The sequence below is a fragment of the Budorcas taxicolor genome, chromosome 21 (assembly GCF_023091745.1).
Source record: "Budorcas taxicolor isolate Tak-1 chromosome 21, Takin1.1, whole genome shotgun sequence".
Taxonomy (NCBI): Eukaryota; Metazoa; Chordata; class Mammalia; order Artiodactyla; family Bovidae; genus Budorcas; species Budorcas taxicolor.
In genome coordinates this window covers 47326530-47345241 of record NC_068930.1, presented here as the reverse complement: position 1 = coordinate 47345241, position 18712 = coordinate 47326530, and the positions used below count along the sequence as shown (strand labels likewise).

At 39.4% G+C, this 18712-nt stretch overlaps 1 protein-coding gene across 1 annotated transcript in view; it reads right to left on the bottom strand.

The window, feature by feature from the left end:
• Nucleotides 1–18712, bottom strand: part of NPAS3 (neuronal PAS domain protein 3) — a 963361-nt gene that overhangs the window by 814663 nt on the left and 129986 nt on the right. Inside the window, exon 2 of the mRNA XM_052659608.1 lies at nt 17680–17769. Coding sequence (XP_052515568.1) covers nt 17680–17769 — 90 coding nt within the window. The remainder of the gene's footprint in view (nt 1–17679; nt 17770–18712) is intronic.

Sequence of the window (18712 nt, the reverse complement as noted above, 5' to 3'; positions counted from 1 at the left end):
ATAATAGAATCTCTTCCTCAGAATGTGCTGGAAACATGTAGTTTACAATTCTAGTCAGCGTAACTACTCTATAGTGTACATCTTGTTCAAATAATTTTCAGAATAAATTTGGTTTAAATTTTTTGGCTTTATTATTTTGACTAGGTTGCATGAGATTAACACTTAAGTGATATGTAAAATTAAGACTCCATTCTTTAATAAACATTCTTTAATTTTTTTGTGTGTCCATTTGTGGTTCATAAATGTTTAACAGCAGGTAACTACAGTATTAATCCATGTAATTAAGGAAATTTAAAATAATTACATTTAAAACATCATAAAATGCCTACTTTTAACTATTGTTCTAGAATAAGGATATAGGGTTTTATTGGTTATTTTAATAATTTTAGGGCTTCCCTTGTGGCTCAGTCGGTAAAGAATCTGCCTGCAGTGCAGGAGACCCGGGTTCGATCCCTGGGTTGGGAAGATCCCCTGGAAAAGGAAATGGCAACCCACTCCAGTATCCTTGCCTGGAAAATCTCATGGACACAGGAGCCTGGTGGGCCGCAGTCCATGGGGTCGCAAAGAGTCGGGCACGACTGAGCGACTAACACTTACTTACTTAATAATTTTAATTATTGCACTTAGTTCTCTGAATATTTCTATATTTCAACAGAAAAGACTCAACTAAGAGATTAACTCCAAAATTGAACTTTATGAAAACTTTTTGGAAATCGCCTACTTGGCCACTGAATTGGGTCTCTCCTGAAGATGATGAAAAATCTAATCATGGCTTTTCTGTATCTTTTTATTATAATCAGGTAAATGTTGACCTAGAAATGTTTCTTGAGAGCTGAAAACCATCCTTTTTTATCCAATCCCATTTATGTCTTATTTACCAAGTTCTGTGCGTATTCTTTCATGGAAGCTCAAAAATAATGATAATGGTGTTATTCCAAATAATGATAAACAATTTACCATGAAGATCAAAGGTTGGATCTGAATCACTTAACAAACAGCAAAGAGATTACGGAACCACCTCCTGGGTCAAGGTCTCATGAGGGCAATTTGTTCCTGTTAAGTGGTATGGTCTAAATCTAAGAAGGAGAACAGATGCTGAAATCACTTATTTTCAGCACACATGAGACCAAAAATTCACTTTCAGTCTGCCATAACTATCTAAATTCCACATTAGCAAAAAGACTTCTAAGTTTGGATAAAAATTAAAAAAAAGAGCACCCATATCATTATATACTTCAAAAAGTTATTAGAAGTATGCTTTAATATGTTTATATCAACATAGCACAAGGTCTCTCGAGCATTCTCTGAGATTTATCATCTTAAATATCTTACATTCCAATTGTGCTAAATAGTCACCATTTTGTTCATTGGATAGTTGTAATTAATCCAGCATGGCATGAATGCACGACCAGGTACAGAACAACAAATACAGCCTTAGCTTTCCAACCAGGAGGTGGATGCTCTGAGCCCCCGTGCCACATGCTATGATTCTGAGTGATGGAGCTGCTCCAAGGCAAGCTACTTTCAAATAATGATCCACAAAGTTAATCAGAAGGGCTTCCCTGTTCAATATTTACCTGATACTCATTGACAGCCACTGTCTGCATGGCCATCCAGGATGTATACAGTGGGATCAGGAATACTGAGCTCAAACAGAACCTGAGTGCCTCGCTGGAGTATCAGGCACAATGAAAGCCAAATTAAGATGCTCTTCAAAATACCCCTGATACTAAAATTGTCTGCGTGAGTTCCATAGGCACAGTGCATTGCTCCTTCCTTGGATTTGGAGGTCAAATTAGCTGCTGATATTAAGAGGCATGAAAGGATGAACAACCACATTAGGGGAAAAATAAAGAGATATTAGGTATCAAAATATAAACATGGAGGGGAAAATAGTAATTTCCTGTACTTGGGCAAAAAAAATAATTTCCCTTCTTGATGTGATCTCCTTGCTTTTATGTACTAGGAGAGTCATATTTATCCTGAAAATGATCTTTCTCATTTTAATACACATTCAACATTTTAAGCTAAAAAATAAGAAAACATTCATCTTTTTACACGTTAGGTATTTAAACGCTGTCTGTCACTCTGTCAATCAAATGCACCCAGAAAAGAATGCTGACCAGACTCCATATCCACCCCTGAAGAGAAACAGATAACCAGACTGATCATAATACAATTCTTCCATTTTATTTTGTAACCACCAGCTAGACAGCAAGGTTTAATACAAGACCTTATTATTTACATTATTAACACAGCTTGGCAGGTTTGAATACAGGCACTTAAGGGATGAAAGTCGTTCCAAATATGAATCCTCTTTCATTTTCCTGAACATTTACTTAGGTATAGTACACAGTATTTGAGTACTTAGTATGTGCCAGGCATTGTTCTAAGTACTCTACATGTATTAATATACTTATTCCCCATGATAAACCCTATGAGAGGGACTATTATCATTACTCAGATGAGAAAAATGAGGAACAAAGAGCTTATATAACTTATTTAAGATCACTCAACAGAAAATAGTGGCACTAGGGTTTGCACACATCAGTCTCCATCAGAGCCTGTGCACTTACCCTCTACACTGAAGTTGCCTCTAATTGCCTTTAGCACCGGTGAGGCAGTAAGACAACCACTGGCTTTTAACAATCTCCTTAAGAAGGCTTGTGGGGTGAATGATGAATTAATATCTTTAAGGAACTCGCAATTTTATTGAGAAGATATTATCCAAACATACACCCACACAGACTTTTAACTTTTGTAAGTTTATGTCACGCCTCACCACTTTACGTATGAGTTTCTAAAAGGTATATATTAGCAGATATGACTGACTTCCCCCAAATATGTGATACAGAGTAAATGACTAGTGCAGATTTAATCCTGGACTCAATATTGACCTCCCTCTCTTCTGCATCCTCCCCTCAATCCACTGCCTCAGAAATCCTGTTGGCTCTCCCTTCAGATCAGATCAGAATCCTAAGCCTTCTCACCACCTCCACTTGTACACCATTGGTATGAGTCACCTTGCTGATGGTCGTAGTCTCCCAGCTGGTTCCCTTCTTCCACCCTCATCCCCCACAGCATATGCTCAGCTAGCTGTCAGACTGATTCTAAAAATTAAATGATATCCCATTACGCCTCAATTCAAAAATTTCCCCAAGGCCCCATTTCAAGTAGAGTAAAAGCCAAAATCCTTACATGGCCTGCCAGGGGCCTATGTGTGGGCTCCTATTACCTCACTGACCTGTCTGCTGCTACCATCCTCCCTGCTCATGCAGACCCCAACTTCTCCGTGGTTTTTGAACACATCAAGAATCTTTGCACTTCAGAGCCGTTGCTTTCTCTGGAATATCTTCCCTTGCCTATCCAGAGGCTTCCCTGGTAGCTCAGTTGGTAAAGAATCCGCCTGCAATGTAGGAGACCCTGGTTCAATTCCTGGGTCGGGAAGATCTGCTGGAGAAGGGATAGGCTACACACTCTAGTATTCTGGCCTGGAGAATTCTATGGACTCTATAGTCCATGGGATTGCAACAGACGCCTAACTCTTTCACATCCTTAGAGGGAAATGTCATACGTTAAAATGGAGCCTCACCTATCTGAAACCATAACAAAAGCTCACCCCAGCATTCCTAATTTCTTAACCTATATTTTCCTTCCATAGCACTGACCACCGCCTAACAGACTATGTGATCTACTTGGTTTTCTACATTTACTGCTGATTGCCTGTCTCCAACTAGGAAGGTGCAGATTTTGGTCTTTGTTCATAGATCTACCCCAAACAATAGCTCCTGGTTATAGAATGTGCCCAATTAATGTGCTGAATTAGGAGAGGAAAGAAACCACTGTGGATAAAGCAAAGGCACAGAGATAGTATATGCGTTGTACCTAACACAAGTGGACATGTTTTACAGATAGGAGCAGAGAGTTTGTGTTGAGAAAGACCTTGGGGGAGAAGGAGAGGCAGTCTAGAGCAAGACTGGCGGGGGTAGGGGGGGCGGTTTAAACAATACGTTGTAGACACCATGTGGTAAGAATGAACAGTCAATGATTTTGAGCAAGAAAATACACTAGAAACATTATTTTAATCTGATATTTATAAGGTGCCCCAGAAACGAAAATCTGTATTGCCTTGCAAGGTATTTTGTGTATGGTAGACTCAAGTATTTAACTTAATAAAACTAATGAAATGGAAGATAAGATGACTAAGGAAAAGACTGCAACAATCTAGGCATGAAATAAGAGCTTAAATTAAGGACATGGAAAAAGAAGAGAATTATTTTTAAATCATGCTGCTGCTGCTGCTGCTGCTGCTAAGTCACTTCAGTCGTGTCCAACTCTGTGAGACCCCATAGACAGCAGCCCACCAGGAGCCCCTGTCCCTGGGATTCTCCAGGCAAGAATACTGGAGTGGGTTGCCATTTCCTTCTTCAATGCATGGAAGTGAAAAGTGAAAGTGAAGTCACTCAGTCGTGTCCGACTCCTAGCGACCCCATGGTCCAGGCTCCTCCATCCACGGGATTTTCCAGGCAAGAGTACTGGAGTGGGGTGCCATTGCCTTCTCTGTTAAATCATGCTACAAGCAGGATATTTCAGACTAGAGAGAGGTAGAAGAGAAGATTCCAAGAGAAAGCCTGAACTAGAAAATTTAAGATAAAGCAAAAGAAGTGTCAGGTAGAGGGGAACATTCTAAGGAAGGTGTGGCATTCTTTTCTTGGAGAACGACTACCCTCTCCAGGAGAGAGCTCTAGACCAGAGACCAGGAAAGCCTTTCTCTGTGGGAAGGCCAAGCCACAGGCCACCCTGTAAAATTCTTCAAATCTCTTAAGGGTTCTTTTAGTTTGGTTGGCCAAGGATTTTCTCCATGTAAAATAGAGATAAAACACAGTTCACTGGGCTTCTTTGAGGATTGATTGGGAATGACCATGTAGAGTTTACAAATGTGTTGGTCTTTATATGCAGAGGTTGTTGATATAAAGTAGATCACAAGTAGAGACATCAAGAGTTTGGAAATACAAAACTTGAACTTGGAAAGAGGTAGGGCTTGATATGGCGGCTTTCCCCATTGCTCAGTGGTAAAGAATCCGCTTGCAATGCAGGAGACGCGGTTTTGATCCCTGGGTTGGCAAGATTGCCTGGAGGAAGGCATGGCAACGCACTCCAGTATTCTTGCCTGGAGAATCCCCATGGACAGAGGAACCTGGTGGGATACAGTCCAGAGGGTCACAAAGAGTCAGACATGACTGAAGGCACACACTCAGGGCTTGATACAAAAGTTTTGGATTTATCCACTTCTGTGATAACTGCAGTGTAGGAGCAGATGAAATTGCCAAAGGAGAGACCTAGTTTCCCCCCACTAGAGAACACACAGCTGGGCATACAGAAGACACTGAGTGTTTAAGTGCCTAAAATGTTCAAATATAAGAACCTGTCCTCCTCGACAGGTAAGGCTTTAGGTTCCTCAGAGTCTTATTCTTTTGCAGAAATAGATTTCGGGACTATCTTTCACTAGACGATGAATGATTTTCTGTGGAAAACTGTCATCCTGCTCCAAGAGGCCATATCATTCTGCTCAAAGGAGATAAACTGCTGGGCCAGACTGACTCAGATTATTCTGCTATAAATAAGCTACCAGACTGAACCTTACCAGCTGTGTAAACTGAGAAACTGGCCTACCATCTCTGGGCCTTTATTTTCTTGAGTACAAAATGAGTACACTACTAACTTATTTCAAAAATGGTTGTTCGGGTCAGTTACCACAATGCCTAAGACCATAGAACTCCACAGCTGGAATCTGTTCCTCCATTTCCTTCTGAAATCAGACCAATTACTGCATCTATGTTACTGCATACGGAAAACCAGCCAACATAGATGCAGGAATGGTGAAACTGAAACCTAACTTCACTATCAAGAGTTAAAACTTCTGTTGTCCCTAGAAGGATCAATTTAGCCTCACAAGGAAAGGCCTCAGCATTAGTGAGTATTCCCTTTTGATTGCAGAATAAACGCAGCTGTATTGTCCATGTCACAGAACCTCGATTTCTGAGGACACACTGTACCACAGCAATCATTTGTGTCCTTCAAGTTTCTCCTGAGCAAAGCCAATAAATGTATCTGTGGGCAAGTGAACCAAACTTGTCACTAGATCCTTATTTAAAAAAAAGAAAATACACAACTTAAAATCTGCTGGCCCATAATTTCAGTTTAGTCTTCCCTTCCCAAAGGCATTTCACAGGTGTGATAAATTAAAAACAAAAATAGCATTCTTTATTCCTACCAGCCTCATATAAATTGTTACTAGCTCTCGGCAAGCAGCATTCAGACAAGGGGGTAAACAATCTTGCTATCAGATGAATTTATAGATCATCAAGAACTCACCAATTCCCCCTACTCTCCACCTTTATCCCCACTGGATGTGTCTCCAAACCTCTGCTCCTTAAACACATGGTGCCATGACCACTACTGCTTTCCCTGATATTAATTCAAGACGTGGGACAGCTGATGGATTTCTCCAGGGGCTGAGAATTGGAGCTGCTGCTTATTTGCCCCTTGCAAGCCATCAAGTAGTGAGGCAGTCCCTAGAAAAGCACGCTGCCTCCCTGGGAGTGGGCAAAGACGGGCCTGCTATTACAGATATTCCTCGCTTTTCTGAAATTTCCTTTATACCACTTTGCTTTTATGAAAGACTACATTTGTACTTGTTTTAATAACTGAAAGAAATCAGAAGAGGACTTTCACATTTAGGGGAAAAGGCGAAAGCAAAAATAGCCGTGTTTGTTTTGCAGTGAGCCGTTACAGGCAGCACACCGTGTGAGCAGCGAGAGGCACCACCAGGCTCCTTCCCCAGGAACTACGCTCAGCATCTCAGCATCAAGCCCTTGTAGCTCTGAACCGTGTGTGTGAGCATCTGTCTTCGTCTCCATTCATTGTGTGTATCTGTTAACAAAATGGGTCCTAAGGTAACTGCTTCTTTGCTTTACATCATTTTTGTCTTACAAAAGCTCTCATAGGAATGCTCTGCTTTCTGATGGCTGGGGAATCCTGCCCTGCAAATGTAGTTCTTCACCAGGAGATCCAGCTGGTGTCTAAAGGCTTGGGAGACTGTGCCCAGCAGAGTCAGGCCAACTCAATTTCACTCCTAAAACAGTTTTGTTAGTGTACTTGGAGAACAGAAGCAAAGCGAAGAATCAAAAAGACTGTGTACCTCTACTGGCTGCAAGGCCAAGGCATGCGACTGGCTGTGATTCACTCTGAGCACCCCGACAGACTGTAGTCAAAGAAATGAGGCTCTTCTGGGAGCTTATGTTGGTTGAAATGCAAGTTATGAGAATTGCTAGAGAAAGAAACATATCTTTCATCACTGGTTTCTTATGAGTCAAAGCAAAGAGTGATATATTAATGTATCACTATATATTAATATAAAATCTTCTATATAAATACTACTATATTTATTGTAGGCAGCCTTTACAGCTGAACTGAAGGTAGGGAAGGGAAATTAGGTTTTAAATAAGATACAATGATAGTCTATTTAAATTGCATAAATATCAAGCAGTTTCAAAGAATCCTGATTGATACATGAATCACAAAGGTCTCAGGTTTGCCAACAGAAAATCACTCAAGAATACTTTCTTTACAGTCTGGTCACTGAACCAAAATCGTCCCAGAAACCAGACTTCTCTCTGCTTTGAGAACCAGAAGAAGACATCTCAATGCTGAACACAGTAAGTAGAATTCTCTTTTTAAGCAATGTAAGGAATGATGCCCAGACATGGCATGTAAGAAAATGAGTTTGTAAAGCAGCCAAAAGGCTCTATTTAATCACATAACGGTTACTTCTTAACTTCTCACACATGTACATATGTACATATTCTGACCTAAAAAGCTGTATGTTTCGAGTCCCCCATACCCTTCTCACAATTAGCTTCATTCTACAACTTTCTACCTTTCTATGATGGACTCTCTAGATTAGATTATTGACAGGATAGAGAAGGATTTTTCTGCCAAAAATTTTATCACTAGTGCTTGCTGGAGTTCTTGTTTTTTTCTAACAAAAGAATTTAAATTCCCCACACAAGAAAGTAATAAAAGTTCAAAAAGGAAACACAAACCACAACAGAAAAGATTTTCTAGATATATATATGAAGAAAGCAAAATTTCTGCAGAGAGTAGTTTCTATATGGAAATTGATTGTATAGTTTCCAACTTCCCTTAAATAAGTTGCTTGTGTAAAAGTTAGAACACTTGGCCCCAGATATTTCCTAGCTAGGGCAACCTGTGGATAGATTCACAAGGAAAACCTATATTCATGGATATACATCTATCAAAGATGACATGCATATATACACAAATACATACAAGGATAAACACCAAATTGTTAATAGTGGCTGTCCATGGGTGGTGCAATTACAAATGATATTTTTTCTCTTTAGGTTTATATGTATTCTCTATAAGTTCTGCAATGAAATGTGTTACATCTCTATTCAAAAAGAGTCTTTCCAAGAGAAAACAATAACTAGTCTAGGAATTGCTCCCCCACCCCCAGTCCACCAACCCAGAGCCATGGGCTTAAAGAAATATAATTTCAAGAATATTCCCCCCAACACAAGTTGATGACCTTCCACAGTATACTCAATAAGCTCCAAAGTAACACAAATCCAAGGTCATCACTGAACAGAGGACAGGGAATTCACCGAGTCACTAGACAAATACATGGAAATAAAATTTCTGAGTAACACTGAAACCCCAATCTCTTCTCTCTGTTGCTGGAAAGACTATTAAAGGAGCATGCTAACTACATACCTTCTCGTTTAAGTGGATTAAAAAAATCCTGTTGCATTTTTCTGCTGTAAGCTTATGTATACTGTCAACACAGATCATAATACTTACTAAGTGACATTTCCACAATATTTTAATGTCTTTTTCATTGGAAATTAAAGAAAATATAAATTTTCCTAAGCATATGAAAATATTTTCTGGTGTAGGAAATTAACAGTGATCCTGAATATCCACTAAAGTTCACAAGTACTCCTTATAATGGAATACTGTATTCTGAATGCTATGAAAGTGAAAATCCTTGCATTTATTTATGTAACACACAGTAATAAACAACAAATTTAACATACAATTCAATGTGTATGTTAAAGTTATGTATATGCTAAAGGATATGTTCCTTTAGGACCTTTCAATTCCTTAACATTTCCACAGTCATAATGGTTTATCTGGCTGGAGGCTGAATGACTATTTCCATTTTGCAAACAAGAACTCTAGATGGCCAACAGTCGTACCCTAAGTTAGATGAGTAACACAGTACAGCTCATTTAGTGAGTTTTTACTATATGCCAAAAACTACTAAGTGTTTTTGTAGCTTAGAGCTTACACTCTGAAGTCAGACAGACTGAGGTCTAATGCAGGGGTCAGCAACCCACTCCAGTATTCTTGTCTGGGAAATCCCATGGACAGAGGAGCCTGGTGGGCTATAGTTCACGGGATGGCAACAGTCAGACACAACTTAGTGACTAAACCACCCCCATCAAACTTTTTCTGTAAAGAGCCACAAAGGAAACATTTGAAGTTTTGTATCCCATATGGTCTCCATAACCACTATTCAACTGTGCCATTATAGCACAAAAACAGCTATAGATAATGCTTAAGTGGTTAGGTATAGCAGTGTTCTAATAAAACTTTATTTACAAAAACAGGCAGCAGGAAAGGGGAACAGGTGTGGCCAGTGAGCCATAGTTTAGTGATGCTGATCCAATTCCACTATATCCTACCTTCTTAAGCTTGAGTGAGCTATTCTATAAGCAGCTGTTATCTGTAAAATGGTGGTAATAATCACACACAGTGCCTGTGTTTATTGTAAACACTTAAAAATGTATGTTACGCTATTAGCCCACTGCCAGAAATCAGCATCTGGTAAAAGATTAGTAATGTTAGTCATTATAACTATCTTTATCATCACATTGATCCTCAAAACCAACTGTGAAATAAATATTTTTGCCTCCATTTTAGAGATAAGAAAATAGAAGTTTAAAATGTTAAGTAACTTAGCCACTGTCCTACATCTAACAGAAAACCGTAGGGCTAGATCAAACTCAGATACATTTCCTCCAGTAATGATTAAAGATTATTGCAGGAACTAGTGGACCTAAATTAGACTAAGGCATAATTCTTCATTCTACTGCATAAACTGAGTCCAAAAATTCACTAAAGACACATTTACAGACTCAACACACAGCACAAGCTGTTCTTAAGGTGAAAAGAACTTATTAAATCCACAGTTTATGTATAACCACAAGTTTGCTCTATTATTTTTTAAATTTGTGCACAAGGACATTAGTCTCTGTCCCTCTCTGAAACCACGCGTTGGCGATTTTGAACACTGTACTTGAACAGCATGCCTACAAAAGGCTCATTGTACCTCTTTTCCTCTAACTTGACCTTTACTTTCTGTTCTCAAGTTTCTAGAGTCCTCATACATACTGCAGGTGTGTCACTAACCAATTATTTTTAAAAAATCTAGGCAGTCACTTCTCTCATAATGAAAATATACACTCTGGTGAAGCCAATTAATACTCTTTCATTTTAAATCACGTCTCCTGTGCCTGTCCATTTTTACTCTCTGGCATTCCTTTACCTTGAATTACAAGCGGCCTGTGAGGAGAAAGGCAAATACGGAGTACCTCAAGCCAAGAAAAGCAGTCAATTCGTGGACTGGTCCTGAACTGGATTGCACACTGGGAGAGTCCTCCAAGACGCTTATAAATAGAAAATAAGTTCAAACTAACAAACACTGGATGACTGCACATTCTTCCCTGCAAAGCACACTAAGTAACTTTCTAAACAGAGGTGCTGAGGCTGAGGGCCACTCCCACGGCAGGTCTCCTGCCCTGGGTCTAAGTTGCTTCCAGAGCTACTCCCTCTAACAGTCAGTCTGTTCCACCCTTGCCCCTCCTGAAAACCTGTCCAGGACCCCACAGGGGGAGCAGTCTACCTGATGCCTTGGCCACCCCTCCTTCTCCGACTTCAACTGTCCTTCCCCAGCCCTCCACTCCTCACAAGTGCTATTTGTGATTTGCTACACCGGGGTCTCAAAGAGTCGGACGTAACTTCAGCAACTAAACACCAACAACATAAATACCCAATTTTTGGCCCAAATCACTACCTCAAGCACCTCTCCCCCAAATCAGCTATCTCTTCCACCATCAAGACTCCAGAGCCCATCTTGATTATTAAAAATAACTCAAGACGGTAACCACGATCCTAGATGCAAGGCAGCAAAAGAGACACAGATGTAAAGAACAGACTATTGGACTCTGTGGGAGGAGGCAAGGGTGGGATGATTTGAAAGAATAACACTGAAACATGTATATTACCATATGTAAAACAGACCACCAGTGCAAGTTCCATGCATGAAGCAGGGGACTCAAAGCCGGTGCTCTGGGACAGCACAGAGGGATGGGGTGGGCAGGGAGGTGGGAGGGGGCTTTGGGATGGGGGAGCTGTATGTGCACCTGTGGCTGATCCATGTCAATGCGTGCCTGGCCACCACAGTGTTGGAAAGTGATTGTCCTCCAATTAAAATAAATTAAAAAAAAAAAACTCTCTTGGTGCCACTCCCATTGTTTACATTCACCTCACTAGAAGCACTTCTCACAGGGAACCCCAATTACTTATTCACCTCTCAGTCTTCCAGGCTTTTAGAGGGCAGAGCTTTTCTTAGACACTTTTGGCTAAGTCAGTTTGTGTAAAACAGCACCTGACTTGTGGGTGGCAATCAAAATACACTTTGTTAAATGAATAAATTAGTTCCTTCTAAGCTAGTTTGGTATTAGCCCTGAATAATATACGTTCTTGCCATCCACGTTACCAAGATATGCCACTTCAAGTCATTTGCAGGCAAAATCATTGGTGTATGCTAAAATTAACTAGGAGAAACCACCAGAAACCATGCTGAGGTCTGAAAGGCATGATGTGGAAATTAGAATTCATTTGGCTATTGAAGCTGTTCTTGCTACAAAGTTCAATGTCTGTTTAACAGGCAGATTCTATTAGAGCTCTTTATGAAGTTCACTGTGTATTTCTCTTTTCTCAATTCTTTCGTATTTACTGATCCAAATACCACTGGCATATATTATTCTAATGTGTGTGAGGTGGGGGAGGGGTGCCAGTTTAATAGCAATCAATCAGTCAGGTGAAATAACCAGTAAAAGAACTTGCTGCTGCCACTGGAACCTCCTTGACCTTTCCCTCCCCTTCGGCACTGGTGACCATCTCTCCCCCAGCAGACTGCCTAACAAGGCACCTGTCTTGTTCTCCTTAATTGGGAGGACATGTGCAAGTGGTTTGGCACTGTCTGGCACAATACAGTTGATGAAGACTGGTGAATTTCTTCTGTCTTCATTCATTCTCCTAACTCTTATTCCTGGATCCTGTTCATTCCTTCCCTCTTCTGAATCTGATATCTTCCCATTCCAAAACCCTACTTTTTGGCCAAAGCCAGCCTTGAGTCCTCAGTAGGAGAATACCCTCTTTCTGAATTTGTTCTTTTCAAGAAAGAGAAAAAAATCACCCCCTACTCTTCCAGGCCCATATTAATTTCTCCAATCCCTGTCAGGGGTGTCTGAAATTATTCTGTTGGATAAGACCGTTTTTAGCTTGAGTTCTTTACTTGGAGTTGCTTGTTAAAATTTGAATGGCCCTGAGAAGAGTAACAGTATCAGTAACAACACCTGATCTGCAATGAGAGGGACAGACAAAAATGCATGCCCCATTTCTTTGGGGAAAGTCCAAAGCATGAACCTCTACCCAGGTATCCAGGTGGAGTCAATTTCACAGAGCAGAAAGATGGGTTTGAGATCGAGAAGGTAGGAAACAAAACCCCCACAAATTTGCCAGTGTTCCCTTATCCTTAGATGACACCTGTCTGTGTGTTAGTCGCTAAGTTGTGACCCCACGGACTGTAGCCTGCCAGGCTGCTCTGTCCATGGAATTCTTCAGGCAGAAATAAGGGAGTGGGTTGCCATTCCCTTCTCCAGGGGATCTTCCCGACCCAGGGATTGAACCCTGGTCTCCAGCATTGCAGGCAGACTACTCTCTAAGCCACCAGGGAAGATACCTATCTAGTAAATTACAAACACTTTCTCAATCTTGGCTGCACTATGAGACTAGGAACCCTGACTTAAATCCCTTTGATTAAAATAGTACAGCTGCTACTGCTGCTGCTAAGCTGCTTCAGTCGTGTCCGACTCTGTGCGACCCCATAGACTGCAGCCCACCAGGCTCCCCCGTCCCTGGGATTCTTCAGGCAAGAACAGTGGAGTGGGTTGCCATTTCCTTCTCCAATGCATGAAAGTGAAAAGTGAAAGTGAAGTTACTCAGTCGTGTCCGACTCTTAGCGACCCCATGGACTGCAGCCTACCAGGCTCCTCCGTCCATGGGCAATGCCTATCAAAATGGTATACAGCAAAGGCTCAATAAATGGCAGTAATTTAAGTTCCAGTCTCCCCAGACTCGTTCTTAAAGCTGTGTTCAGAAACAGTCATTTAAGGATGCCTAGTCTTCCTCAAATCCACTATGGTAGTGTCTAACTAGGTAGACAAATCATCACAAACTTTAAGGTCTTAAAGGTCTTTGTCAGCTGACTCTTGTCTAGTTACCTTTCCTCACAACCACACAAACACAGGTGATTTGATGAATTTATTGCCACAGTTCTATCTCATGTCCATGAAAGTTTCTTTTCCCCTGACTCAAATATTTTCTTGTCTTTCTTTAAAAATAAATTTTAAAGTCATCATAGTTATTATGGAGAGGGATGTATTTTTTTTCCAACATTCCATTGTACTTTTATGATTGAAAGTAGGAAAAAACACTGTTTTAATTAAAAACAATTGTGTCAACTCCCAATCATATCTACCACTTTATAAATGGACTCTAAAATCCAGAAATACAATTGTAAATGATATAAACAGCTGAAAACAGAGAGACAGATCTGGGACCTAAAAGCTCTAGTACTTAGCAAAATGACAGTTTAACATAAAGCAATGAAATTTGTAAAGTATTTACAGTGTGGTTAGCATTTCTGAAAACACTGTATTCCTACCCTTTGCCAAAATATTTAACATCACCCATTACTTACTATCTTAAGTTTTAAACCGTCCACATCATAATCATTTAAGAAGCTAGAATAACTACCATTATTTTGAAATCATAAATTATGGACATTTTGAAATAATTACTCACAAGTTTCATATTTCTATGTACTTTAAACTTTCAATATTATTGAAATAAATTATTTATCTTAATAATTCCCACTAACATCTAAGTGCAACATACAAAATGTTTTAAAATATAAAATAATTCACAATAATTATGAAGCCATAGAATTACAGTTGGAAAGAATATCACTCCTCTTAAGTGATATATGCTGGTAAGTATTTAACAATTAGATGAGTATAGGAAAGCATCTGATATGCAGCATCTTCCAAGGTTTTATAGCACAAATACTTTCCCCAATTTCATGTTACCAACATGAAGTCAGGGGTCACAGAGTTGGAAAGATAAGCATACAGTCAGCTCTTGTGAGCCCATCCAAGCTGGCTCTGGCACATCCTAAAATGCAAAACCAGACAGTGTAGCCTTTTCATTCCTGAAAGGTTTTCACAGACTGACCACTGCTTTATAACCCACTGTACCTTGAACACTTACTGACTTAACACCCATACATTATCATGCTTACATGTTTACCGACCAACTACTACACTGATTCTGGATATATAAAACACAGTGGTAAACGCATTTTACCTCATAGCGCACCCTGTGTGCTGTGCTTAGTCGCTCGGTCATGTCCGACTCTTTGCGACCCGATGGACTGCAGCCGGCCAGGCTCCACTGTCCATGGGATTCTCCAGGCAAGAATACTGGAGTGGGTTGCCATGCCCTCCTCCAGGGCATAACGCACTCTATGTATACATATATGTGAGTTTAGGTACACACACACACACACAAACCAACCCAGAAGCTTCACAAGATAAAACACACTCTTCCTATATGCAATGCACAAAATTTTCTATTCTCTTCTATTCATTTTTAAATATCTGACCTTGATCCATTAAACTGGATTCATAATGCCACTATTTCAGTAGGGGCCCTCAAATTGAGAAAAAGTGTTCTACTAGATGCTAAGCTCACTGAAGATAGGATTAAATGTCTCTTGTCTGTGTCGAGCCATGTGACTACTAGTAACTACTGAGGCCCAAGAAGGTTTAGTGACTGCCCAAAGGTGAATCTGAATCTGCCAACTTTGTTAAAATAGCCCTCAAGGCAAGTGATAGTTCATTACACAGAATCAGTATATTCACGGCTCAACATGGAAAGCTAGAGGATCTTTTAAGACAGACACTCCTTCACCAGAAATTCATGGAAATGTTTTTCATAATTGTACTAAAGCCGTCAGTGTTGAAACTCTGGCCCTTTACCTTCTGTGGCCTTATGGACAACCCGGCCTGTCTGCCTAGGATGACTAAACAAATCTGAGTGGGCAGCATTTCCCTTCTACTGATAATGTTCACCCCTAAAAAGTGTTGACAAGACACTTATCTTTTTCACAAAACATTTCCAATCCTCTAGGGAGGGAACCTATATAAATGCTGATAAAATTAAATATATTACATAGAATATACATAATCCCATGTATAATATACATTAACATCAGAAGCCAAACGTTTAATTGGAGAAAATACTCACTCAGGGAAATAAAGTCAGGATCCATGGCCTTTTCTCTTCAGTGTGCTCATGCACCACATTCCTTTTTATAGGTGCTATTAAATGTACACTATAGTTTCAAGACAATCTAGATAAGTATCTTCACTAAAATACACAGCACCATTAATCATCTCAGTGACAGTGCTCCAATTTAACATCTTGGGGATTTCCTCCCCTTCTTCATCATTTATTTGCCAATATTTCCTTGTTATGAATATCCCCCTAGTGACTCTCCCTGGCAGTCACAGCTGTGCTGCCTACTGTGTCTACCTTGACTACAAATAACACCAGTTCTTAAAAGAGCAAGCCCTTCAGATGACACCTCCGCTTCGAAGAGAAGGCTGGCTACGGACTGAATTCCCGGAGACCCCACCCGCACTCTCGTGAGTTTGAACTGATAAACCTCAGCCTCTAGGCAGATAGGAATGTTAGACACGTGATGCTGGCCTAATTACAAATGAACAACAGTTGGCTGAATGGTCAACAATCAACTGCTGCTTTATATGGTCCTTAAAGGACCCCCTTCTTCTATAGCAAAAGGCTTTCTCCGAAGTAGCCACAGATCACAACAGAGCCATAAAATCTTAACAAATTGCAGAAACCCGACTACCAAGAGCCTCAGTAATTATGACTCACAGATAATCAGAATTTTCCCCAAAAAATACCATCAGAGACAGTTCTGCATTGTAATTACACTAATTCTGATGAAGATAATAACACTATTTAGGGAAAAGAATATCAAGAAATAAAGCCAGAGAAAAGTTGCAAAGATACAAGAGCCCCAGTGCCATCCAGTATCTACTTCATGTCCACTTCAGAGAACAGCCTCCACAGGCTCCAGGATTTCTTGATCTTTTATAAAATGGAAACCATGAAAACAAACAAAAAAAAACCACTCCACAACCAACTGAAGAAGGAAATAAAAGCAGAACTCACCAGCTTGTATTCAGATAGGAGGTTTAAGGAAAAAGGGTACTTTTTTCAATAATAAAACTCTACTGCAAAAGAAGACTCTGAAGACAGAAACACACCAAAGTAGATTTGCAAAGTATATCCAGAAAGGCTAATGCCTTCAGTGAAACTGTGTTTACCTTACTTTACATTTTCTATAGAGAGATTTGATTAATTAAAAGTTAATGTTGCCTCTATCAATATTTCATAACTTTTCTGGAAAGCTTTTTTTTTTTTCAGTTTTGGGAAGACACCAATTTAGACTATTGTGTTAGACAAACAAAATCACAAAAGGCTTACCAGTCAAGCTAAGATACATTAAAATGCCCTTCCTCCCCAGAGCCGAGTGTTTACTTCAGCAATAGTAACAACCCCTGGTTACCAACCATGCAGATTCTGTTAAGTAATGGACAAAGCAAATGGCAGCAAAGGCAGAGGACTCAACTTCAATTTAACTGTCCTGTAAGGTACATAGTAATTAGCTGCAAAGCTCTGAAATCTTAGCTAGCATGTTAAGTCTGCTACATGACAGTATAATTTGACTTCTTAAAGGATTATGCAAATTACAACTCATCATTCCATTACAGGATTGAAAAAAAGTGACAGCTAATTTATACATAACACACCTTTCAAATCCCTAAGATGCGTAGCACCTGTGCAATGTATTTTGCCGAGATTTTCTTGCATATAAGTACTTGTTTATTGCAATATAAAGAAGCTTACCTAAGAGCTTTAATATAGTCATTTTAAAAAAGAACTTTTAGACCACAATTTCAGAAGAATAAACATTTTTTTTCTGTCTTGATTTCAGAGGCAAAAATTTTTGGTTGTTTTTGTTTGGTTTGGTTTGTTTTTCCCCACTAAATTAGAGAACTATAAGGTTTCAATACAAGGATATTTTTGAATAGCTGGCAACCACAAGCACTGATGCACGAGCCAGAAGGAAGACTCACAAAGATTTCAACATACTTCTGGTAGGTAGATTCACAGTAGATTCCGTCATATCTGTAGATTTTCCTACATTCTGATTGGTTGGGCAGAGGATGCTGGGCAGTTATTCTGTAGAGGCATCAAAAACAGATAGACATGACTAGAGGTTCTCTACAGTCAACCGGAATGCAGGATAACAAGTATGTTGAAATTTAATATTAGTTTGCTTTTTATGCTTTTGAGCTATATACATAAAGCAATGGGTACATACATCTTAGAACATTAACGTCCACTTTCAGAAAATTGCAGGCAGACAGAAAACTTTTTCAAGATCTTCATAAGAACAACAACAACAGCAAAATTTATCTCAGAGTCATAGAAGCGGAAGGAAAGACAGACATAAGGTCTAAGGCTTAACTCACTCTACAACCCCGATGATTATACTCTAAAGGAAATGTTAAAAACAACGTCAATAGTGTTTTAGTTAGAGGAGTGTCATTAATTCAATCATGCATTACGATTATAGGAAACCATAAATTAGCTATGAAATCTTAGCAAAGTTAATATATCTTTCAGCTTTACTCCATTTATATAGAGCTGGTATTCTACCTAAGTCTAGAAGGATATGATACAGCTTACGAACCAAACCCAATTAGAGATGAAAACACAAGTGAGGCCCTCAGGAGCACAGGTTAGATGTTAGCTGATGACAGGGGCTCCAGGTTTCTTGGCAGTTAAGGCAAAAGAGGGGAAAGGCTTTTACGTCTGAATTACTTAAGCATTTAAATTCTTCTGAGGCTCCCTGCATTATATAGACATAAAAATGCTGAGAGTTTTATGACCATTTCTTTCAACTGAAAATCTCTTCTTTCAGGAAAAAAGTATTTAAGGAATCCATTGTATTGCATTTTAAAGAAAAATAATGTACTGTAATCAATGCACAATTATCAATAAAAGAAGCAAGCCTTTCATTCTAATATGACTATCAAAAAAGATAATGTCCAATTCTTAAAAATGTGTATATACATATATACACACATACACATATATGTAATATCTTAATTATTAATTA